We start from the raw sequence: 25,113 nt of genomic DNA on the forward strand, positions 1-25,113 counted from the left end.
AATGGGAACTGGTTGCTTCACCACAACAATGCTCCAGCCCACACAGCTTTGATGGTCCGACAGTTTTTGACAAGCAACAACATGGTGATTGTGCTTCATCCACCTTACTCACCCGACCTGGCTCCGTCGGACTTTTTTTTGTTTCCACGGATGAAGAGAAGTCTGAAAGGAAAGCGATTCCGTGATGTGGATGAAGTCAAAGAAAACACGCTAAAGGCTTTGAATAGTATCCAGCCTCAAGAATTCCAGCACTGTTTTGAGCAGTGGCAAAAGCGTTGGGACAAGTGCATTAATGCACATGGACAATACTTTGAAGGTGACTAATATACAGTTCAATAAAAATGCAAAAATAAAAAATAACAAAAATAAATTCCGGTTATTTTTGGGTCCCCCCTCGTACATTAAAATCTTCAGAAACTTACTGGCTTATCTGAAACATAATAAAATACTGATATAATAATATAACAAGACATTCATTAGTAAACGTTATATGTATGCCACTAAATATAACTATCTAAACAGCTCTAACTTAATAAAAATGAGGAGACAGGCTCTCTCTACAGCACGATGGCTGTAGAAGTTTGACAGGCAAACAAAGTAATGTGAAAATTGTGCCAGTTTGTCAAGAACTGCTACAGACTAGCTGTGACAAATTAGGTTAGGCTAGGTTTGGTAATTTAAAACTAAATTCTGTAATAGGATAGGAAAGTTCTTGGTTTCAGTTCGGCATAGGATGGGGATGTTGGAAGAGTGCACCATCACAGTATATTTTTCTCTTCTTATAAATTGTTTTGTCATAGGAGGAGGCCTCATGTTTTTACTAGATCCTATTTTGGAAATTAGGTGGTCATGCTAAGAAAGACAGAATCTCTTCTTGCACGTTGGTTCAATGAGCACTCCATGACAAACATAACTTTTACTGGTTCTGTAAGTTATCAACTGCAGTATTTGATGCATATTAGATTAACATTAAGTAGCACTTTCCTGGAATATTCAGTCAATGGTGAAGTACTGAAGTTTAACAAGGACACTGTGTTAAAGATGAATGTAAAATGCTTAATTAAGTAGCATGTCATGAGGATGTATGGCAGAGAGAAGCAAAGATATTCTCTACATGCAGCTTCTTGTGGACCAACAGCTTTCATATAAATTAATTTTATTCACAAGGGTCTGAATGTAATGTCCATCTTTTATGTTTGTTTCTACAGTCATGTCTAACAGCATTTTAAACACAGCTGAGGAACTACGTACATACAACTGATGTCCATTACACTACCAACCTGGGACATTATTTATTTATTACTTCCTCCAAATCATATTCAGTGACAACGATATATAGGAGGTAAAGAGTTATTAATATATGATTCACATCCCAGCCATTTTATCTCCAGGGAAAGAGCCCCTAGTACAGACTGGACAGGAGGCTTGGTAGACCTCAGAGCCAATCTGAACACTGTAAAGAAGAAACAAATCTCTTGTAAGATTTGAGGTTTTCACGGCAGTGACTATGAAGAAAGCATTCTTCTGGGATGTGGCACTGTGTACACGTGGTATTAACCGACGTTTCGGAGGAACGTATCGCTTCCATCTTCAGGGTAAAAGGAAAAATAACAAAATCCGCAAGCGAAGAGACAGTCAGAATAGGTGCTTGCGGATTTTCTTATTCTTATTTCTACCCTGAAGATGGAGGCGATACGTTCCTCCGAAACGTCGGTTAACACCGCATGTACATGGTGCCACATCCCAGAAGAATGCTTTCTTCAAACAAATCTCCTGTCTCTTTCAGGAATCGAATCATGACTTCTTGGCATTAAGCCAATACCCCATCACTGTACCAGCTGTTAATATTGTTAGGCAACAGTTTGGTAAACAAGTTCGATTGAAGACAGATTCTTGGTAAACAGTCCATGGCTAGGTTACGCAACAATAGAGGAGGCTGTGTTTTCTATGTTGTCCGCACTATGACCAGCGCTGGTAATGGACCAATGAACTCACAGTCTGACAACATATTTTCTGTGGGATCTGTGCTGAGAGGATGTAAGACAATATGGTGCCCCACAAAAACAAGACCAAAATTGTCAAAACAGTAATAAATATCTGGTCATAAGCCCCAGATTGGGCTCAACTCCAAGACTGACTGACTCACTCACTCACTGACCATCAGTCACAATGTGACTTTGACTGGGACTTGACTTAAGTGGAAGACAATTGAGTGGAATGTTGAACAAAATCGGTTACTAGTAAACGCTTAGTGAAGACAGAGAGACTTTATGTGTGCTGCAGTTACAGTGATATTTGGAGTGTGTGGTTCAGAGAGACTCTTATATTTCCTGTGTTAAAATAAGTTAGCAGGAAACATCTGGTGAAGACAGAGGACTTTTGTGTGAGCTGTGGTTACAGAGATATTTGGAGTGTGTGTGATTCAGTGGGACTGTTGTCGTTGACTGTGGTGGCGATCCGTAGGTAATCAGTGGATCTGATATCGAGACACTCTAACACATGACAGTATTTAAAACACCTCTGTATGTGGGAGATATTTAAAGAAATAGTTTGACATTTGCAAATGATTTACAACAAAAAACTTGTTAGGATTGCCTTCAGTAAATTAACATCAAGGGCAATGATACAAGGGTAACAAAAATGTACATTTGATAAACCGGTTTACTTCAGTGGCGTACACATATAACAACTTCTTCAAAAGTCTGCTATGTTCATTATGATCAAACACGAAAAGTGATACACAAGTAATAATGTCACATGCAGGGCCTATAACTTAAAACAAAAATGGATGTTACTAATCTCATGTGGAAGTGGGGTCAAATATCTTCATCATAGCCCTCCAAGTTGCAGGAGGTGACAAAAAGGAATGTCTTGAATCTGAAACAGTAAAATATGGTCATAGGTCCGATGGGACTCAGACCCAAAAATGACTGTGCTGGTGAGGGCGAGCAAAAATTGTAAATGACAAACCTGTCCTCTTGTCAGATAGAGTGACCCACATCAACAAACTTGAAACTGTCTGACAGTAATAAAAATCTGATCATAAGCCCAAGATGGGTGCTTTATTCCAAGACACACTTGCCGACTTACCATCGGTCGTAATACAATACTCAACTCGACTTGAAGCGACTTGACTTGAGTCCAGGAGAGTTTTAGTTGAGTCCTGAGGTTCCATGGTGATTGAACAAGAAATGACAAAAAGACTTCATAGTGATTTGAAGTGACAGTTTTTGTGTTGAAATCCATTGCTAGGAGATGACTAGTGGAAACAGAGAATCCTAGTGTCCGTGCAACGGTGCACTGGAAAGTGTGCAAATCAGCAATAGCGCTGTATTAATTGTAATTAAGAGAGACTGTGACCAAAGTGCCAATAAATCCAATAATCCAATCTGGAACCCGTTATTTTCCTCATGCATACCTCCATACACATATTAGGTGGGTCCCTTGTCACCACTGCATGGCGTGTCCTCAGGTTGTGGATGGAGGAGATGCCCTCCAGGTATGGATGGAAGCTGTGAATACACTGAATAAGCAGTAGTGGAGAACCGACAAGGGGTGGCCCTCAAGTTCGGGGGTTGGGCGTGGGACTAACAACTCCTCACCGTAAAAAATAACCGTTACAAAAATGCACACAAAGCCTCGGACCTGGACAGATCCTCTGGATAAACGACCTTGGACAATATTAAAATGGATCTCAGAGAGAGAGGATGGGATGTTATGGATTGGATTGATCTGGCTCAGGATAGGGACCAGTGGAGGGCTCTTGTGAGCATGGTAGTGAACTTTCGGGTTCTGTAAAATGCTGGGAAATTCTTGAGTAGCTGCATATTTGGTGGCTCCTCAAGAAGGGCTCAGCTCCATGAGTAAACATGTAAGTAAGTTAGTAAGTATTGGCCACGCCATAGCTCAAGTGGTTAGTTGCTGGCTTCCCACCGCGGTGTTCTGGGTTCGATCCTGGGTCTGGTCAGGTGGGATTTGTGGTGGACAAAGTGGCGCTGGGGCAGGTTTTCTCAGAGTACTTCGGTTTCCCCTGCCAATCTCCATTCCACCAATTGCTCCACAATCACCCTCACCTAACATTTGGGGCTGGTACAATAGGCCAGAAGTGGCCACAGTACAAGGGAGTTAGTCCCACCCCACTAGCAATAAATAAAAGTTACTAAGTAAGTAAATGCCTCCATATATGTGGCAATATGAATCGTTTCCAAATGCACCAGGGTAGTAGGACTTACCACTTATCACCTTATGCTGTCTACTAACCATGCATTTACTGGGCACAGTAGACTGTCAACAGGAATTTTACTGCTCTATATCTGAAATTTCCTACCTGATGTAATTCCATCAATATGGTTAAAATGATCAGAATATAAAACATAAATACTTTCTATTCTAATATCCTTAAGAAACATAATATTTAAACTGATAAGGAGAATTTATTGCACTTGACATAATTCAACAGAGATTTTTACACTCATGTTATAAGGCTCAACTTATCCCCAGCACACACCTGTAACTACACCTCCAGTTTAATATATGCTGTTGGAGCTGGGGAAATAATTAGATATATTTTATCAAATTAAATGTTGGTCTACAAAGGGCTGTTAGTTGTTATTATTCCTAATTAGAATTTGTGAGATGTGAATATCTCTTTTAGTAGTTCTCTTCAGACTTTCAAGACAAATGCAATAATGGTTAAGTTCCATTCTAAATCAACTGACCATTCATTTTCATCATATTTCTTGTTCAATTAAACATAACTTTCTTGTTAACACTGCACATATACACTGCACTGCACATATAATCTTGTACTTGTTACCATGTATTAAAGTATTAAAAACTTGGGCAATGATACTAAAAAGTTTAAATCAGAGTTAAAGAATTATCTACATGCTCATTCCTTCTACTCTTTAGATGAATACTTCAATGTAAATAGAGAATGATGTAAAATTAAGTTATATTAATTTTTAAGCTAAAATTGCCTGTACTTATGCATGTAACCTTTTGACATGTTCTGTATCCAAAGGTACTAACCTGCTTAGGATTTATAGAATGTAAATAAGTTCATGATTTGTTTAATCCGTCTTGCAGTGCGTACACTTATCTATCTTCTTCTCTCACTCTCACTACATGTTTCGGCATAAAAATGCCATCTTCAGGTGCTACTCAATTCACGTCAAACTAGTACATTGTATGCCTTGTCTTCACTTTAAAATAACTAAAATATATGTCCATCATATATATTGACAAATGTCAATCGTAAAAATATTAAAACTGTTCAGGATTCCCGATCGCTACGTCGTATCTTATTATGCCAGTCATGCTCATCCTACTCTGTTGGAGCTCTTCTTCCCTATCGTGTGTATTGTGTTTCTGTTGCGTCTTGTTCTCGCGACTGCGTGCGTTATGCTGTTGGGTCTGCTGGGTAATATTTTTACGATTTTACATTGTGCTTTTGAGCCCTCCCCCCAAAAAAAAGGTTCAAAGGGTATGTGATAGGCCGCACCATAGCTCAAGCTATGGCCGCAGTGCAAGGGACTTAGTCCCACCCCAGTAGCAATAAAAAGAAAAAAGTGCATGTGATTATGATCCTTCACAATTAGTGAAAAATTAAAGATAAAGGATAAAGCGCACATGGGAACATATTTCGCCCATAATTGTAGGAAAGAGTTTCAAAAAGTGAAGCACATCAAATAGCTTGCATGGGTCAGAAGATGATTTCATTTGGTACAGTTATGATGACTGCATGAGCTCTGCTGATGATGACAATGACAATGAAGAAAGCAATGGTGAATAAAATGCTGTGGGTATATAATCTTTGTTTGAAATGAGCAAGTTTCATGTGACAAAGTCACAACTGAATAAAGATGAAGTACCACCATAGATGCTAGTACTGCATCATTTTCATATTGCAGGACACCAGGTCTTGGGAACTGAAGATGTAGCACCATCAGAAATAACACAGAAGTGTTCATTTGTATGAAATAATGTCTATCATTTAATATGTTTATTAATGTTTAATGTTTAGTTAATGTTCAATACTTAAAATTTGGGGTGTGTGGCTTATTTGAGGGCATAGGGTATTCAAGGAAGTACAGTATTCAACACCACGGTACCATAAATCTAATAATCTTTACTTACGAGGCTTCCACAGATGAGTCTGTTAGTATAAGGTCCTTCATCTTTAGTAAATCTGTTTTGCTGGGGGGACTCCTTGTGGCACCATCTTGTGGTTCCCTCACTTCTACTTTTGATGTCCCTGACCCTCCAGGGTCTGAAGGTGCTGGGGGCCCAGGACTTAAATGTGACCTGAGCAGCTGCAAGCAAGAAGGCAGTGTAAACTGTGTTTGATTTGTAATACTTAAATAGAATTCTTGATCATTCAATTAGTATGTTGAGGAGCACTGATTTTTTAAACATTAAAATCTTTTTTAAAACGTAAATTTTATTCAGGAAACTTGCATAAAACGTTATCTTCCTAAGCAACGAAGAATTCAGGTCATAAATGAGAGGTTCTTAAATAACTAACCTTCCCTTCTCCCCTTCTCTTTAGTATACACACAAGAATTACATAACTTAACACACCTTCAGGAAGTTCATTACATAAGTTGACACATTATTACACTCTGTGTACTGCTAGGTGCTAATAAATCCAGAACCCATACACCTCCCTCTTTTTCACAATTAAACTATTACAATCCCAGAAGACTCAAAGGCTCATAGGCCTTTACATTCGGTGGTACCAACAAAATGAAGTAAAATTTTCCATTTCCATTTTGTTTATATTGTTGCATGATATATATAATTGATACAAACATGCAAGGATAAATATGAACACAATTTAACCTACTTTGAATGCTATACTGATTTCAAAATATTGCATTTAAATATTTAAAAAAACTGAAAATCATAGTGATTTTAGATGACATAATGATGTAGATTTAATGAATGTAATTTCAATTACATAAACCTTATTAGCTTACATAAAGGAGCTGGTCCTTCATGATGAATCTGTAGGTTTGAAACAGGTTAAATAAATTAATTACTTATGCTGATTGTAAATAAAATTGTTATTATTCCACTTGGTACTTCACATTCATGAATTCTTTCCACAGGCATTTGAAATATTTTAATTATGATATGTAAGATATACAGATGGACAAAGTGTTGAGATGGGGATTGACTGTTACACTGTCTGCCTCCATCCAATGTTCATGCTCTTCTCTATTTCTATGATGTCATTCTTAGGCAGAGAGCATAATGCTCTGTTATACTCACCTCCATGTTGATGGCCTCCATGGCTGGGGAGAGGGGTGGGCAAGCAGATGTCTCAGCCTCATCCATTGCAGTACTGCTGACAGATGTTGCTTCTGATAAGAGAGTGTCAAAGCAGCAACCAGCCTGATTCCCACACACAATATGCAGAGGCTGCCCTGTAAACACAAAGGGCACAGCTAACAGTAACTTAAAATCTACAGCATTGAACTGCATGACATAAAAATACTAGGAATACTGACTGGTATTTATAGATGACTTTAGAAAAGATCAAAGAAAAATCTACCATAATTTTATAACACAAAACATCATGTTCATACAAGGGTTGGATAAAAAGTAGTGGCAACACCGCTGTAACATGAAAGATGTGCATCAGATGGCACTAGCGCCATCTGTAGCTGATAGCAGAAGTTCAGTTGAAGTAGTGCAGTGAGTGGCTCTGATTGTATTTCATTGAGTTGCATTGTGCATTGTCTTGAAGTGCAGGAGCCCTGTTCAAGCTCCTAACAACATGTTTATGAAACAAGAATAATGCTCCTGGATAAGAATTGAAGTTGCATGAGGTTGTAATGCTCAAAACTGTTATCAGGGACTGTGAAAAGCATGTGGTGATGCTGCTTTACCATATCATGCAGTGGTACGATGGGTGAAATTGTTCCACAAAGGGAGGGATGCCATTCAGGACATATGTCGTTCAGAACAACCCCATGTTGACAACCACACAATTCAGCTTGTTGCTTCTTTGCTGGATGTTGATCATCGATGGGTTGCGTGGGAGTTAGGTGCTGAGGTGGGCATATGCCACAAACCCATGCTCCACATTCTGCACAATATTCTTGGATACCGCAAAACTGCAGCATGTTGGGTACCCCATAAAATGTCTGAGGTGCAACAATGGCAACATTACACAATTGCACAGGACTTGTTGGACCAGTACTAGAGGGAAGATGATGACTTCCTTGGAAGGTTCGTCACTCTGGACGAAATTTGGGCTCGCTCATACGAACCACACTTGAAGTGACAATAAAATGAATGGAAGCATCCTGGCTCTCCTCGTCCAAAGAAAGTGCGCCCTACACAGAGTAATGTGAAGGCGATGTTCATTGTGAGATATGACGTTGAAGGAGTGATACTGCACCACACTGTACCTTAACGACAGTAAATGCTGCCTACTACTGCAATTTCCTGCGTAATCATCTTCGTTCAGCACTCAGGAGAAAGCGACGACACTTGTTGGCAATGAACCCCATCATCCTTCATGGCAATGCAAGGGCTCATACTGCCCACGCTGTCAAGGATCTCCTTCGCTGCTAGCAATGGGAGATACTGCAACATCCGCCATACTCACCCGATATGAGTCCATGCAGTTATGATCTCTTTGCCAAAATGAAAGAACCACTGTGAGGGACACGTTACAATACAAGAGAGGAGATTATTTGTCCTGTAGGGCTGTCACTGCTGGACATCAACAGAAGTGGAGGCGATGATGGTGTAAGACGCCTTCCACAAATTTGGCAGAAGGTGGTGCACATGGGGGGCGATTATAGTGATAGAATGTAAGTTTGTTTACCTCAGGTAATAAAGTCATTTCAGAACTATAGACGTGTTGCCACTTTTTATCTGACCTTAGTATATCAGAATATGCTTCATGAAAACTTCTGTAATTATTAGAAACTACCATCATGCTCCTATGGATTAGAGAGAAATTAGAAGTGTATACAAAGATGGCTGACAACTTGGCTGGTAGCACTTGGTGCTGAAATAGCAGACTCAAAAAAAGTGGATACTGCAAGTTTGCATGACCAGAAATTTTAGAAGAAAAAATACACTTTAATGATTCTTTTCTAACATGAGAAAACAAATAACACAGCAACTGGAAAATCATGAACAGGGCTTTAATATGTCTTTACAGTATAAAATACATTATGTATTTGCAGAATGATTTATTACAATTCTAGTTGTAGTGTGGTGGATATTATGTCTAATTCTGAGTTAAACTTTCATATGAAGTGATAATACATTCTGAACACTGAGATGGTTCCGGCTAGGAATAAATTTGCTCGGTAAATTCATTTTCATGAATCACTGTACTAAATATCATGAAAGTTATTTAAAAGAATGGTGCTGTTTCTTGAGTGAAGACAGAAGGATGCATTAAAACAGTAAAATTGATATTGTTTGAAAATTAATTAGAAGACTGCTGATAATCTAGATATTAAACTCCCTCACCATCTGGCTCCAAGAGGTCCAGCTCTCCCACCAGACTGTCTCCATACAGTACACTGCCTGTGGAGCTGACTCCACTGGAGCTCTGCACGCTTTCGTTGCTTACATACTTGGTGGCAGGCAGGTCGCTGCTAGCTGGACTTGATCCCTGCATCCCAGGGCCACAGTTCCATGACAAGCGCTTGTGGATACTTGCATCTCGGCTATCCTGCTTCTGCTCACAGACATATGAGACTTGATGAAATTATATCAGTACGAGATAAAGTAGAGTCTGGGATTAGCAGTGTACAAGTGCACTGAGAGATCAGTGATCACCTGATTCTAGGGCAGCAGACACTGAAGATTTAACACCACTAATATGGTACTAAATCCTGCCACTGAACATAATCCTGAGACATATCCAGCCATCTCTGATTCTCACACCCTGTTTCCATATGATCCATCTTAATGCTACTGTACATTATATCTCTCTCAAGCAGGCATTTTTCTAGAGTTATTCTCACTAACACTTCTTTCCTTCCCCATCCAAGCAACATATCAAATCCATTGCAATCTCATAGATTTCACCGTCTCAATAATGTTACACAAATTGTAAAAATCCAAGAGTTTCTCATTATGTCAGTCGTATTGGATAGGTGGCTGGGTAGACCACAGAGAGAGAGCCACTCTGGACATGGAGGTGAAGAGAAAAAACTTACTTCTTCCAGTAGTGGTTCATAATAAGTCACTTTACTGATCGAGGTATCCCGTTTCACAACTTATACACAAAAGCAATTAAATTACAACCACATCTGGGAAAGTATAAAAAGGAAATTTGACTTCGTAAGGGTGGCGCAACTGGTGGTAACGTCTTAATACAAGACAGAATGTCCAAATGTTTACATCTCTAGAAATATACGTCTCCAGCAACGGTTCACTTCAGGCCAGCCACACAACAGGCACTATAGAAAGTGTGTGAATGAAAACGAACTTGATAACGTGCTATCACGTTCACGTTATGCGTGCGCAGCTGCTTGTGGGTTGCGTGAGGTTCACACCTGCCCCCCACCGCATTACGTCTTTCCTCTAATGATACATTTGTGCATCGAATAATTCTGGAGGAGGCATGTCTTTATTTATTTTGGAATTTAATTAATTTGGTAAGATGTCCAGTATGAAAACTATGGTCTTTGGATTGTAATGTCGTGTAGTGGTCTCCCTCCGAACTACATGGCATTACAAGCCAGAAGACCATACTATATACTTCGTCCGCAGAAAGAACTTCAAATACAAATTTTCCACGTATATACTTGAATTAAGATTTGGTTCTAGTCCCGTACTTAAAGTATCATAGCAATTGTACCTACATACCTGCCACCTCTTCATAACACTTTGTTTAAAGTATCCAAGTGCATGTAATACAGCTTTTGCAAACTCCATTAACTTATAGGTACATGCAAAAACCTTTTGTTAATCTATCTCAAATGGTGTTCTCTGGCGATCTTAACCAGTCAAACAGAGGATAAAACGATGTACTTGCTTCTTTGGTTTGATGTTTAGTAAAATAATACAGCATACGAATGAACTCCGTGGTTTTAGTCCGCAAGGGAACTATACCGACCGAGCGACAGCCGCGAAGTTAGTGCCAACTTTTGCGGATAGAGGGTGTCGCGTGTTCAGCGAAACAAATCCCCACTGCCGTTAATTTCGGTTTTCTAGACCTGAGCCGCTACTTCCTTGAAACAGCTCCTTAATTATCCTCACTAGGCTGAGTGGACCCCGTTTCAGACCCACTACTTCTAGAAAATCTGGTAGCCCCGGGAATTGAACCCGGACCTCTGGATCTGTAGTCAGGAACGCTGACCACTAGACCACAGAGGCAGTCTTGGTCCCAAGAAACAACTCAGCTAATTCTAATCTGGTGCTGTTTTATCTTAGGTAACGGTAGCTACAAGTCGGAAGGTCGCGGGTTCAAATACCGATGAGGTCATTGGATTTTTTCAATTGATCCAATCCTTCCGACCGCACTATGGCCCTGGGGTTCACTCAGCCTCTAACAGAAATGAGTACCAGGAATTAAATAAATAATTTTCCTGGGGAATAAAGCGCGGCCGGCGCGTAGGGCTGACAACGTTACCGCCATCTGTGAGCCGATTGTCTAGATAATGTGGGACCCTCAACGTCTCACAACCCTATGGGCCTTCACGGCCTGTTACAGGGATAGCTTTACTTTACTTTACTTTACTTCTCATTATGTAATATTCTAAACTGTCCACTTACTGTATCCTTCTTAGATCCCGATATGTTCCCAAAGACTTTATTTTCATATACCTGTAATTTATATTTCTTCCTTAATATAAGACTAGTTGCTTATCAATAACAACATTCTAAATTTTGGATTATTCATGAATGTATTCATTTGCAGTTTTCCTTTCATCTTTATTAATGTCCTGAACACAGATATCATGTTCTTCTAATGGAGCGCCAACTGCATGATGGATGGACAGACATTGAGTTAATTGGTGCTACTGCATTTTTTTTACAAAATATGCCTAAGAAGATGAGGCCTGTAAATTACTAATCCAAGTGAATGCATGACTAGTTGTGTGCACAAACCTTTAAGTCATCAATGGCTCCAGCTGTATGGTACCGTCTGTTGTCTGTTCGCGTAAGGCGCTTCATCATGGCATGACGATGTGGGTGTGACCTCAGGGGGCCTGTGCTTGCAGCACCCTCAGGTGGCTCAGGGGTCACTCGCTCCTCACTGGGTGGGGATATACCTGCAAATATTAGAAATAAAACATTAATTGCAACTCATGCTTGCTGCATAGTACAAATAAAATTTGTTTCACATTATTATCTTATACTTAAAATAACTTTTCTGTCTCTTACCTTAAATACAGAGTGGATAACTATATTCTTATAAGCCCTAATTAATTTTTCTATTATGAAGAAATGAACAAGGATTTGTGTTCAGTATAAGATATTATGATTTATTTTTCTTTCTGTACAAGAAAGATGAATATCATCTCAAAAGTGTTTAAAAATGTATGGCAGTCTACAAAAGTCTGCAAAAACAGTGTGTAGGTAAATAGGTTAAATCAAATTGTTTAACTTCTGTGACCATTATTGTCAGTAAGTCATGAATGTGTAGCGTAAGTCTCTGTAACAACTGTCTTTGATTTCTGTCTAGATTTTATCTCACAGAATGATGAATTTGGGTTTGGAAGAAACCAAATAAGATTGAATTTTATTATCTGTAATAATCTCCTTGTACTACAAGCATTATTATATTTAAAAGATTAAGACTGGCTGCAGATCTATAATGGGGGAAGAAATACAGTGGAATTTCTTTGGAAGCAGCAATTAATAAAGTGACATAAAAATGCTCTAATACTAAACTGGATACAAATTGGAACTGATGGAATACACATTGAACTGGTTCTAACACCAGGGGGTTTGTTTTAAATATATCAGACTCAGTATTATCCACCTTATTGGGGCACGTGGTAGCTCAGTTGGTTGAGGCACTATGCTACAAGCTGGAAGGTCACAGGTTCAATTCCCAAGGAGGTCATAGGATATTTCAGTTCACCTAATCCTTCCAACTGCAATATGGCCCTTGGGTCAACTCAGCCTCTAGCAGAAATAAGTACCAGGAACCTTCCAGGGGGTGGGGGGTTAAGGGCGGCCAGCACATAAGGCTTACAGCCATCTGTGAGCTAATTGTCTAGAAAATGTGGAAGCCTCAATGTCTCACAACCCTATGGGCCTCCATGGCCTATTACAGGGATAGCTTTACCTTTTTATTATCCAGCTTATATAGAAAACAAGATCTTCCACTTACATGATTTTGATAGCTACATGAGAAAAAGTCTTACAGAAACGCAATAAAAAGCCAAAATGACACATTTTCATTTTAGTTCTTGCATTAGAGTCATCCTCAGTGACACAGTTACTGATGGGTGCAAGATTTTCGACATGCATGCACACACACGCAGTGTAATGTGATCACACATGTAAGTAGCATGTATTGTAATGGCACCTGCACGTTGGAGGACAAGGGATGGTGATACTCGTGACAGCTGCAAGAGCTACTGAATGACTGGTGAAAATATGTGGTTTGCAAATTTGTTTTTGAATAACTTTATAAAAGTGGTAAATTTTCTTTCAAATTTATGCCAGATGGATGTGAATATGGAGGCTTGGACAGTGGGTAACTGCAAGTTTATTATATAACATTTCACTCTTGGAGAATCACATAAAGAGATACAGATGCTGCAAAAACAAATGGTGTGATTTTGTGTGTGGAAACAATGAATTGCCTAGCAATGGAACCAAGGCATGTGTTACACAACACGCTGTTTTAGTGGTACTGTTATAGCTTTGTATTCAGGAAATGCCTGGTTTGAGTCAGCCAGATTACCAGATATTTTGGTTGGCTTGCCTCAATCTCTCCAAGTGAATGCCAGGATATTACCTTTATATGTGCCACTATTATCACGTAAATCATCACTCATTCACCAATCATAATCATATCAGCATCTCCTTCAATGCTATATAACTTCCATTATTGTAATAGCACAGAACACTTACAGTCAAGACACACAGTTCCCTATTGTCTCACCTGCTATCACTGGAACATCAAAGTCAAAGCTTGCTGCCGGGCTAGGGCCCTGAGTGGGGCTGGTCACAGTTGGCACACCACTGCTCACTGTTGATGAGTTGACATGTCTGGTCTTCTGCAGTGGAGGGTTTCTGGACTGTGTGAGAGCAAACCCTCTTCGAAGTGAGCCCCGTGGGGGTGATGGTGGTGGGTAGGACACACCCCGATGTCCTGGGCTCAACAGACCGCCGTGGTGATGAGAGGTGCTGGCACTGGTCTTGCCAGATGGTGGTACAAGGAGCAGTGATGTGGGAGGGTTGGGCGCTGAAGCATGGCTGGTGTTGGGTGAAGTGGCCAGGTTCAGATTAGGGAGTGACTGTCCCAGGTTGGAGAACACAGGAACCTGCACGCTCAGAGTATTAGGCGATGGGGTCTTGGACAGCAGACTGCGCCTGAAGCAGGATACAGTCTCAGCTCAAAACAGCACTGCATATCAAAACAACTACTGCAGTGTATTTACTGATACCAGACTAAATGAGTAACCAAGCAACTATTTTCTTATTATTACTATTATTATTATTATTATTATTATTATTATTATTATTATTAGAGGGGATGGGTTTCCCCATGCACTTAGACCAGTTATTGGTCCATTGTGTGTTGCCTAATTTTGCTCAGAGGTCTCCTAGAGAAATGAGGATCTTTTACGTGCCGTAAATCTAAGACACGGGACCCATGGCTTAAAGTCCCTCCTGGAGGACTTGTTCCCTTAAAAATTCCACAACCTCCGCCAGGTTTTAACCTGCGTACCTTGAGTCATGAGGTGGGAACGTTACCCCTAGACTACGGAGGCCGCTAAGCAACTAAGTAACTAGCATAGAATCACATAACTTGAATAGACAATTAAATAACCAACAAATCAGCTCAATGTTGCAGAGTCCTTTTTGAGATGGTGATAATCACTCAGGTTATCAAGATATTCCTTGCTTTTCATGGACCCTAAATATTCATTACAATGTTTGTAAGGATCTTCAGCTAATCTTGATCATCAGCAAGTTGAATTCATTCTACACCTTACACTAAATCTAGTGGTTATTAGGAAAGATACTATTGTGACGAGTTATCTTATGTCCATCACCGCGACAACCGCTACAATCGGAATGGACCGACAATGAATACGTGGAAATTGTGGAGTTCCCGCAGTGACAAATCGTAGCAACGGAGGAGACGAAACATGTTACCAGTGTATAAGGAGCTTTCCCGAAGCAACAGATTATGACTTCATATCTAATGTTACTGTCTCAAAATAAATGCATATCAAGGTACAGAATAACAAATTAATTTAATAAAAAAGAAATTACTTATAAATCATTCATTTTGAAAGGTAATGTTACAAAATTTTTTACTCTTACATACTGAACATATTTGTACTTTCATCCTGAAATGAACTACACTGAAAGGAACAGAATTATTCAAATTACAAAAACAGACTCACAATGATTTAATAAGTTTAAGGTCTTTCATTCTGGTCCGTCACACTAACAAATTAACAATCAAGTTCCTTCCGTCAAATGTGACACCTTTTTCTACTATAAATGCCTCTGATGATGGCTCCGTGGTGAGCCGAAACATGTAAGGCAGGTGGTGGCGAGGTGGAAAACTTATAAAGGTGTCACATTTGATGGAAGGAACTTGATTGTTAATGATTTAATCTTTAAGAACATCATTACAAACTAATTTAGTGCCAAAAACAGAACATGAAATTATTTAATCTCAAAGTTATAGCATTTGCATGCCTAAAGCAACAAATTATAAGTAATGTAATCTTGAAAGATGTTACTTAAAAATTATTTTATCCAAGTAAATACAACCTTAAATTATTTCGTCTCAAAGATATTTCATATGAGAAGATGTTACAAAAGGTCTCCTTTTTGTGCTAAGTTGACAAGTGTACTAAATTCTCAGAATCACTTTCTAGGATTCTTAAGCCATCTATCTCTATAGTGGGCTAGCTCGATAATTAACTCTGGAGGTAAGAATTATGGTGACAACTAAAATTATATATATGCATATAAATATTCATTTGCTGTGCATGAATGAAACCTACAACTTGAGCATTCACTTGCAGAAACACCATGCTCACCATAATTGTTTAAAGAACAAATTTCTTCCAATAATGTTTAAAAGTTGATTTCCTATTAAAAGAGAAACACAGTGCATCACCATTATAATTTAGGCTGTTTTCGAACATAACTGCTATTTTTTAGATGAAACACATGAATATAACCTGTGTCCAAAATGCAGAGATTTTTAATATTGATGTAGGTAACCATTAATCTTTCAAGAGTTGAACTGTGTGGTCACTGCGATTCACAGCCCCACAAATATTGTAATATTTAATTATTATTTAATATTATGAGAGAACCTGAAAATTACTTAAACTCAAATGTCCTTAAATAATTTGCCAAAATTTGCTAAAACAGTTCTGCCCGAAATTACCTAAAGTTAATAAAATTTAAAACGTTTCTATCCCAAAATGATTTGATTTCAGCAGATATATTTTTAAAATTATTTCTTCTACAAACCACCAAATTACTAAACACAGTTTTTTAAAACAAAAGAAAATCTCAAAATGATGTATATTAAAAATATGAAGAAAAAAAGTGTATTTCATCTTGAAAGACAATCTCATAACACTACATTCACAAAAGAAATATCAAAATATTTTCAATAAAAAGACAAAACTGGCCTATTTTGAAAGAGGCCACACCCTTATCCATGACCAGTGGTGAAACAGTTACTGTTGTGCACAGTATCGTCTTTCATACCAATTGCAGCACTATGAAGCACGGTCTTACTCACCGATCTGGCCGAGGGGATGGTGTGGGAACTGGCTGCTGTGTCACAGCCTTGCCCTCACTGCATGAGCAGGTGGTCAGGGCAGGGATACCCTCATCGGAACTAATGCTTGAACCTCTCAGTTCATTCTCCATGCTGACACCTCGGGACTGGCTGACACTGCTGACTGATGAAACCTCATTCATGTCCATTGAGCCACTATAAATACAAGATAATTATTTTTTGATGCACAGACTGCATAAGTTATTTACCATCAAATAACATAAGAATATATGTGATGAAGTAGAAAAACGAGGAACAGGGATTTTGGACTACTTCAAGACAATACTCTGACCTTTGTCAGAGCATCAGTTGTGAAGCAAAAAATTTGACATTGTCTTGTTAAATAATGTTTTATGTTCTTACTTCAAAACATGGAAGTACTATGAAAGATTTTTCAAGGTATGCAGTAAAAGCAGAATCCCAAGACTGACCAGAACTTGATAACATGAAATCTGAAGAACGTTGTCACTGAGAAGTGGCGCCATGTAGTGTGCTAGATAGGTATCAATGTTTCAAAGGAATATTTTGCCTCCACCTTCATTGTAGACTTTAATGTTCTGGACTGAAGATGGAGGATGGATGTTTCTCCAAAACAATCGTCTTCATAGTCACTGTCATGATATGTTCTAAAAGAACATAACATTTTACAGAGTAAATCTGTTTCTGTCCTCATGAGAAAGGGTGGGGTGCACCTGCCCAGCTTGGCCTCTAACAGCTAATCTCTAGTAGTAGACAAAGTAAGTCAGTATAATTACATCAATGTATGTACCTAGAATCAAGTTTTGTCAGTGGGAGATAATAAAGATAAAGCTGTCCCTGTGCTTAACTAATTAAGCATTATGCCATGAAGACATATGGGGAGTGGATGTACAGATCCATCTATTCTTTATGTTGGCACTAGTTTGTGGTGAGTGGCCAGCCTCATGGCCCCAGTACCCATTGGACAGAAGGCTGGGTGAGCCCCAGAACCAGTCCAGATGACGTGGAGGGGTGAGAAACCTTGCCCCCACAGGGACTTGAACTGCAGCTGTGCAGTCCATAGCCTTTGCTATAACAACTGAGCTGTTCCGGCTCTCCAATGAGAGATAACAGGGAAACATAATATAAACTGTTGAGATGCATAGGTCTTTATATGTATATCCACAGTTGTTACTGTAAGTTTCCTAATTATCTTCCACTGACAAAATTGATCCCTGCTGCATATACAGATGCACTTGTACAGACTTAGGTTGTCCTACAATTGAGATTAGCATTATATAATTGACCTAACAGAGTAGGTGCCCCCCACCGTTACACCTGAAGAGAGAGGGAGTTGAGTCTATCAGGGAAGCATGGAGCAAGCAACAAACAGATTAAGTTTATGTTCCTCTCAAATGGCTGTCAGCTTCTATATTATTAAATTCTGTCACATTCTGGACTATGGTACTCCTCAACTTCTGAAGCTTCATGTATGTTGTAAAACATCTCTAGTAATGGGCAACACCCACCTTAATTAAGACAATCACCAAGTCTGACTGACAGAAACTTGTCACAGTGATAGAATGATAAAAAATGATTACAAATTATATATCAGAAAGGACATAATATATATTAAATGAAATGGCAATGGTTCTTTTTAAGGCATTCAACTGCAGAAAATAATAAAATGCCTCAGTCAGGACAGCCACTCTCACGTTCTAGATTCAAAACCAGTATCTCCTGTGCTAACCACTATATAATAAGTAATCAGTAGGAAAATGGCCTCCTCACCTGTGTGAGTGAACTAGGCTGGAGCCCCGACTGCCTCTGCTCGAGCCTCCTCGAGGGCTGCGGCTTGGAATGAGACCAGTATTCGTCCCATATGAAGCACAGCTCTGGCACTCTATCTGATCCATCATGTCATCATCCTCATAAAAACATGAGCTTGGCTGTCTGCTAATGGATCCCACTGTGGTGGTGACAGGAATGCTGGATGCTGCTGCAATGTTGGCAGCACTGCTTGCCTGCTTTGCAGCTGTATATAGTTCCTGAGCCTTTCTGATACCATCTACCCAGTTCTGTATAGAATGGAAATATAATCCAAACAACTAAGTAGATAAGATGGCACTCTCCTGAGACTCTTTAGGATGAATCAGTATGACGGTGAACTATCATCTTATGTTCGCATCAGTGAAAATTTTGCGGCTGCAGGGATGGTGGTCTTCATCACATTCAAAGTGATTCTCAGTTGATACAGTGAGTAGCCTATGGGCTAGATGACTGGGGAATCATGGCTTGATTCCTGTCAGTGACAGAGAATTTTCTGTTCTCCTTCAGCTTACAGCCCAACTCTGGGACTCACTCACCCTCCTATCCAATTGAGTACCAGGGTCTGTTTCTCTGGGAGTAAACAGTCACTCACATCCATATACTAATGAGGTTAACACTTCGCGGACTGGACGCCTAGGCCTAGGCGTTTGGGTTTTAAACGTGGCAGGCCAGGTCGCCTAGATTTAGGCTTTTAGGACACGTTATGTTTCAACACACTATTCCTCACTTTGGTGGCTACGTGTTTGTAAAAGTACTGCGTAGCTGACCTTCGGAATGTTTGTTTTCCGAGTCAGCAACATGACCACTCTCTATTCCCCTCTCACTCTAAAGAAAAGTCCCTTTGTTCAAGTCGAAGCTTCTATGTGTGAGGCAAGATATTCTCAGTGTCAACATGGCTCAGAGACGAAAGCAGTAGAAGGCCACATGAGCTCTCGGAGAAGAAGAAATCTGAGATTTGATCTCTGATGAGTTATCTGACTTGCCTACTGCTTCGTCTTCTGATAGTGAGGGCAGTGTCAGTGGCAGTGACAGGAGCCCCCAAAATATTGTGACCAGAAGAGAAAGTGAAAGTGACAGTGAGAGCTCCGATGAAAGTGCGAGTGCTAGCATTGCGGGAACAGCCACATGGGGTAAAGTGGACAAAACACCCACTTTGGGAAAGTTTACTGGTGATCCAGGGGTGAGACAAATGCCATCGGACCCTACGCAAGTGTCTGAAGTAGCTGAACTGTTTTTTGGAGATAGTTTCTTTGACATGTTGTGTCAGGAGACCAACAGATACTATCTTCAACACCGTGAGGCATACGACAGTACCTATAAGGTGTTGAAGTGGGTGGGTGACACTTCAGCAGAAATGAAAAAATTGTTGGCAATAAACGTTCTAATGGGGTTTACAAAGAGGGATAATTTGAAAGACTATTGGTCCACTGATCCATTTTTAGAAATTCCCATTTTTGGCAAACTCATGAGTTGTAAGAGATTTGAACAGATATGGTGGTGTTTGCATTTCAATAATAATGAACTGCAACCACAATCAATGGGCAAGCTTTTCAAAATTCAGCCCTTATTAGACTTTTTCGCGGAGAAATTTCAGACAGTTTATAAGCCAGAGCAGCATCTGTCTTTGGACGAATCTGTGATTCCTTGGAGGGGAAGGCTTCATTTTTGAACGTATAATCCTTTGAAACTCACAAAGTATGGCCTACTTGTTCATGTAGTCACAGAAAGCACTTCAGGCTATACTGGAAATTTAGAAATTTATTCCAGTGAAGGAAAGAAATTGTAAGAAAATATTGTTTCCATTTTGGATCCCTATATGGATCAAAATTATTACGTTTATTAAGATAATTTTTATAACAGTGTGGCAAATGCAGAATACCTGCTTTCAAGGAAAGTATGTATTTGTGGTACAATTAGGGTGAACAGAGGCCTTCCTCCAGATCTGAAAGAGGAATGTAAATCCCTGAAATGTGGTGACACCACATTCAGGAAGAAGGGGGACATTCTTCTTCAGTCCTGGAGGGATACTCGCGTTGTGAATATGATTTCCACTATTCACAATTCGAGCATGGTCGATGTTCAAAGACGACATGGCCAAGTGAAGAAGCCTCTTTGTATTTCTCAGTACAATATGTTCATGAAGGGAGTTGATAGAGCTGACCAATACTTGGCCTATTATTCCCTTCCTAGGAAAACAGTAAAATGGACGAAGAAAGTTGCCTTGTGGCTTATAAATTGTGCCCTTTTCAATTCATTTTTGGTTTTCAAAGGGCTAAACGAAAATTCAACTTTGAAATACAAGGCATTTCTCATGAATGTGGCAAAAGCCTGGGCTACAGACCTCANAGTTAGGGTAGTAGGTTTAAAAACGCCGGTCCCCAGGACGATTTAAATATTTAAATCACTGGTCCACGAAGTGTTAAGAATGCATGAAGCTATCCTCTATTTCCCATATGCCTTCATGGCATGGTGATTAATTCCACCTAAGGGCATTACAGCTATATTTCTGTCTCCTATCCAATAAATACTGGAGGCTGTTTCACTGGAGGTAAAGCAGTTCAAGCAAAGAACTCCCAGTCACCTTGGATCAGTAACTCCACATCCCTGTAAACCTTAATGGTCTGATGCTCACACAACTGGGGCCTTACTTTATATTACACAGATATTATTTATCTAAACCAGAAGTGAAGGAAAATCTTTCATTGTTCTTAAGCATCAAACCATGAATATGAAAGGTTATGGCCAGTGTGCATTAGGCAGAACTCCATTATGCAAGATGCAGGGGTAAGGGACCGGTTAAATGAAGTAGAGGGAAAGGATTTCTATTTCTCGCATTAGATGTAAAGTACTCAATACTTCAACAAGTTTCCAACAAACGTCCATGCCACAGCTCAGATAATTAGTCACTGGCTCCTCACAATGAAGGCCTGCGTTCAAATTCATGGTTGTCCATGTGGAATTTGTCATCAGAAGAGTGATACTGGGGCAGGTCCTATTCCAAGTACTTTAGTTTCCCCTGCTAATCATCATTCTGTCAATAATCCACACTAACCTATCACCAGGGGCTGGTACAGTAGGTCCATATGAAGACACATTACCATGTATGTGACGTCATCTCACATACTCCTACAACTAAAAGAATGTGTTCTTACATAGATAAAACTCTGAGTAGATGCGTTTATGATACAGCCTGAGAGCTCTAGGTGCAATAGATCATCCACAGACTAAACAATTAAGAATCTCTACTCTTGGTTTGGAATATTACCTTGATGAGTTTGGGTTCAGAACTGCTGAGTACAAAGGCCGCCGTAGCTGTGCGAAACTCATTGAGGTATACCAGTGCAATGCTGGGTGAGTCCCGTGCCAGCTCCTGCACAATGAGTCGATCCACCATGTATGGTTGCCGAACAACACGCACGCCAACACCACCTTTCTTAGTCGCAGCTTTACATATTAGCAGCACATCCGTTAGAAGGAAACAATGCACGTCCATCTGGTAACACATGTGACTTTGTAACAATAACTTCCACTCTTAAATACAGCTAGTGAACGTCATGCACTTTTTGCATGAAGACATGACTGGTTGGTTATTCTGTTATTTACCTAACGTTTCTTCACATACATTGACTGTGAATGATGAAGTGGAAAGCATGTGGAAAAAAGCTCTTTTGACTTATTTTAAGGTGACATCCCAACATTTGACTGGATGGCTGGATTAGAAGTATGAGAATCATCATTTACTATAGCTGGTCTCCTGGCTGAGGTTTGAACATGGAGCATTCCAAATACAAAGGAAGAATGCTAATTGCTTGAAGTATATGAAATGAATGCACAACAGAGAAACTGTGTTCATTGCCCTGACTATAAGTTTAATTTCTGAAACTACTCAAGAGATTTTGATATTTTTTGTGTTAACTGTGTTGAACCTTATGGTGTTTAGTTGGCAGTGTGTGTGGGTTATAGCTTAGCTCACCTTGGAAGTGGAGTTGTCCTTAAGCTTCAGGTCACTCTCCAGAAGCAGGTGTCTGCGCTGAGTCACGTGACAACCTGGCATTGGACATGTGAGGTCCAGTTCACTGTGTAACTTAAGGATTCGCTCCACATCATCATCTTTAGACTCCTGCAACCAGCACAGGCAGAAGGTAAGAGGAGAAAACATTTTCCTTACAGTCCTTCCTAATCTCACTGGAATATCATTTTATTTCAAAAGAAAGGCCCATAAATTATCACAACACTCCTATCACAGGTATATGATATTTGCCATCAACTAGGCACACTTATTCCAACTTCCATTTATGTCTCACACTTGTCGATGAAATATCACTTAATGTGTACACATCAGCGTATATCAGTAGAGTAAGAACAAGCTCACCTTCATAGAGTATGTCCCATTTAAAAACAAAGGGGTTGGAAAGATAAGATCGTGGTATAACCATCTTTTGGAGTGGAAATATCAATACTCAATTCCAGAGGACTTAGTCAGACAGTATAATCATTGCATACACAGTAGAGGAAATGTCATTAATTCTGGAACACCCCATTTATTGATACAGCCAGAGACACAAATTCAAGATATAAAACTGATTAGGAAGCAGAAAAAGTAGCCGAGATTAAATGCCCGTATTCCTTGAAAAAATTCCCACAGTCTGTACACGTTGCATAGGTGTCAATAAAGATGCCTCATCTAGTGCAAGGCACAGAATAATTTGAAACCAGAAGAGCAACAGTAATTAAAATTCTGGGAGTCCCTCTCCACAACCATGGTGAGGAAATAATCAATAGCAGCAAAAAGGCTTTAAATTAATCAAGCAGAAGGCACTACTCACCACCACATCATATGACTCTATCCTTGCAATGATTCCTTTCAGTCGCTCATGATCCTGACGCTGTCGAAGTGTGGAATTGACATCATTCACAAACTGGTCCACACACTTTATCTGCAACACAGTCATAATAACATGTCACAAGCATGTGAAAATGAGGTTCTATCTTTTGAAGTGTGATAATTTATGGCTTCTTTTTGGAGACCTATTACCAAGATGTGCATGTTTGGCTGCCTGCCTATCTATCTAAAATCTGGTCCAGCCTGGTTCTGTTCTGTTGATCAACTGGCCAGCCAGCACACAGAAGAGTTTGTTATGGTCCCAGAGGTTCACTATTTGAAGTAAACTCACCATTGCGGCAAGACTATCCCGATGCTCCTCATTCTCTGTGTTCCTGTGGATTGCCTTCAGCAACAATGAGTACTTGGTGAGTCTCTGCATGGGTTGGACTACAATGTCCATGAGGCGCAGTCTGTTGCAGTCCTTCTGGGTCTCACACCACTAAAATTCAGTAGCCCATATGTAACACATCCTTCCTAACACTGAATTATAATTTTCCACAACTTGAAGGAAGTGCTGACATCATATTCCAGCAAGATGGTGTACCTCATGTTTGGGGGTTATATAAAGAACAAAGAGTATGCTTCAAAATTGGCATCATTACAACTTAAGGGGGAGAATACTGGAGGCTACAGCTGCAGTTACCAAAAATACAATGGAAGGTACATGGAAACAGACAATTTTAGGTTGAATGTTAGCTGAGCTATAAATGGAGTTCATGTAATATCAAATCTCATATAAAAAAAATACATTACTATTTATAAGTCACATTTTCTTTCTTTACTTACAGTTTATTTAATTATACTCTCAGTAATTACACAGTTTTAAACGACTGAATTGAAAGGTTATGAAAGGAGTCGTTTTGGCAAACTTTAAGGTACAATCTTGGCCATCGTCAAGTTTAAGGGGCTGAGGAACAACACGAAAAACCTCTCAGGATTCTTAGTGTCCCAGGTGTGACTCAAACAATGTACCTCATAAATAAAAGTGTCAGGATTACCATTACAGCCAACTTGTTCAGTAATTTATTTTGCTCTTATATCACAATTTATAAATAATTAAAACTGAAATACTGGAAATGTTTTAGGGAAACCATGTATATTCTGAAGAGAGCAGTCTTCTGGGTTTTGGCACCGTGTATATGTGATCTTAACCGACGTTTCGGAGGAACGTATCGCCTCCATCTTCAGGGTAGAAGGAAAAATATAAGAAATCCGCAGGCGAAGAGACCATGAGAACCGGAACAAGCAGACTGGTATTGAAAATATACACAGCTATGTGAGAGCAGTGAAGGAAGGGGGGAAGGGCCAGTCTACAAGTGAAATCAGTGGAGTGGGAGGGGGGGAAAGGAGCTGGGACAGAAGCAGGGTTTTGTGTTGGGGGAGAGAAAGGCGAAGTTAAAGGATGGGCACTAACCCTTAAGCTGGGGGGGGGGGGGTTGTGTGTTTGTGGGACGGG

The 25,113-nt window shown here is 39.7% G+C and overlaps 1 protein-coding gene across 1 annotated transcript in view; it reads right to left on the bottom strand.

Annotated features, from left to right (window-relative positions):
• The window catches only part of LOC111862591 (pleckstrin homology domain-containing family G member 5), a 59,627-nt gene that overhangs the window by 4,596 nt on the left and 29,918 nt on the right, over positions 1–25,113 (bottom strand). Inside the window, exons 10-20 of the mRNA XM_023848099.2 lie at positions 23,947–24,096; positions 23,599–23,709; positions 22,746–22,892; positions 22,038–22,265; positions 18,734–19,020; positions 16,946–17,140; positions 14,105–14,535; positions 12,094–12,257; positions 9,502–9,712; positions 7,276–7,430; positions 6,139–6,314 (exon numbers count right to left, since the gene is read on the bottom strand). Coding sequence (XP_023703867.1) covers positions 6,139–6,314; positions 7,276–7,430; positions 9,502–9,712; positions 12,094–12,257; positions 14,105–14,535; positions 16,946–17,140; positions 18,734–19,020; positions 22,038–22,265; positions 22,746–22,892; positions 23,599–23,709; positions 23,947–24,096 — 2,255 coding nt within the window. The remainder of the gene's footprint in view (positions 1–6,138; positions 6,315–7,275; positions 7,431–9,501; positions 9,713–12,093; positions 12,258–14,104; positions 14,536–16,945; positions 17,141–18,733; positions 19,021–22,037; positions 22,266–22,745; positions 22,893–23,598; positions 23,710–23,946; positions 24,097–25,113) is intronic.

This window comes from Cryptotermes secundus, unplaced genomic scaffold (assembly GCF_002891405.2).
Source record: "Cryptotermes secundus unplaced genomic scaffold, Csec_1.0 scaffold1031, whole genome shotgun sequence".
Taxonomy (NCBI): Eukaryota; Metazoa; Arthropoda; class Insecta; order Blattodea; family Kalotermitidae; genus Cryptotermes; species Cryptotermes secundus.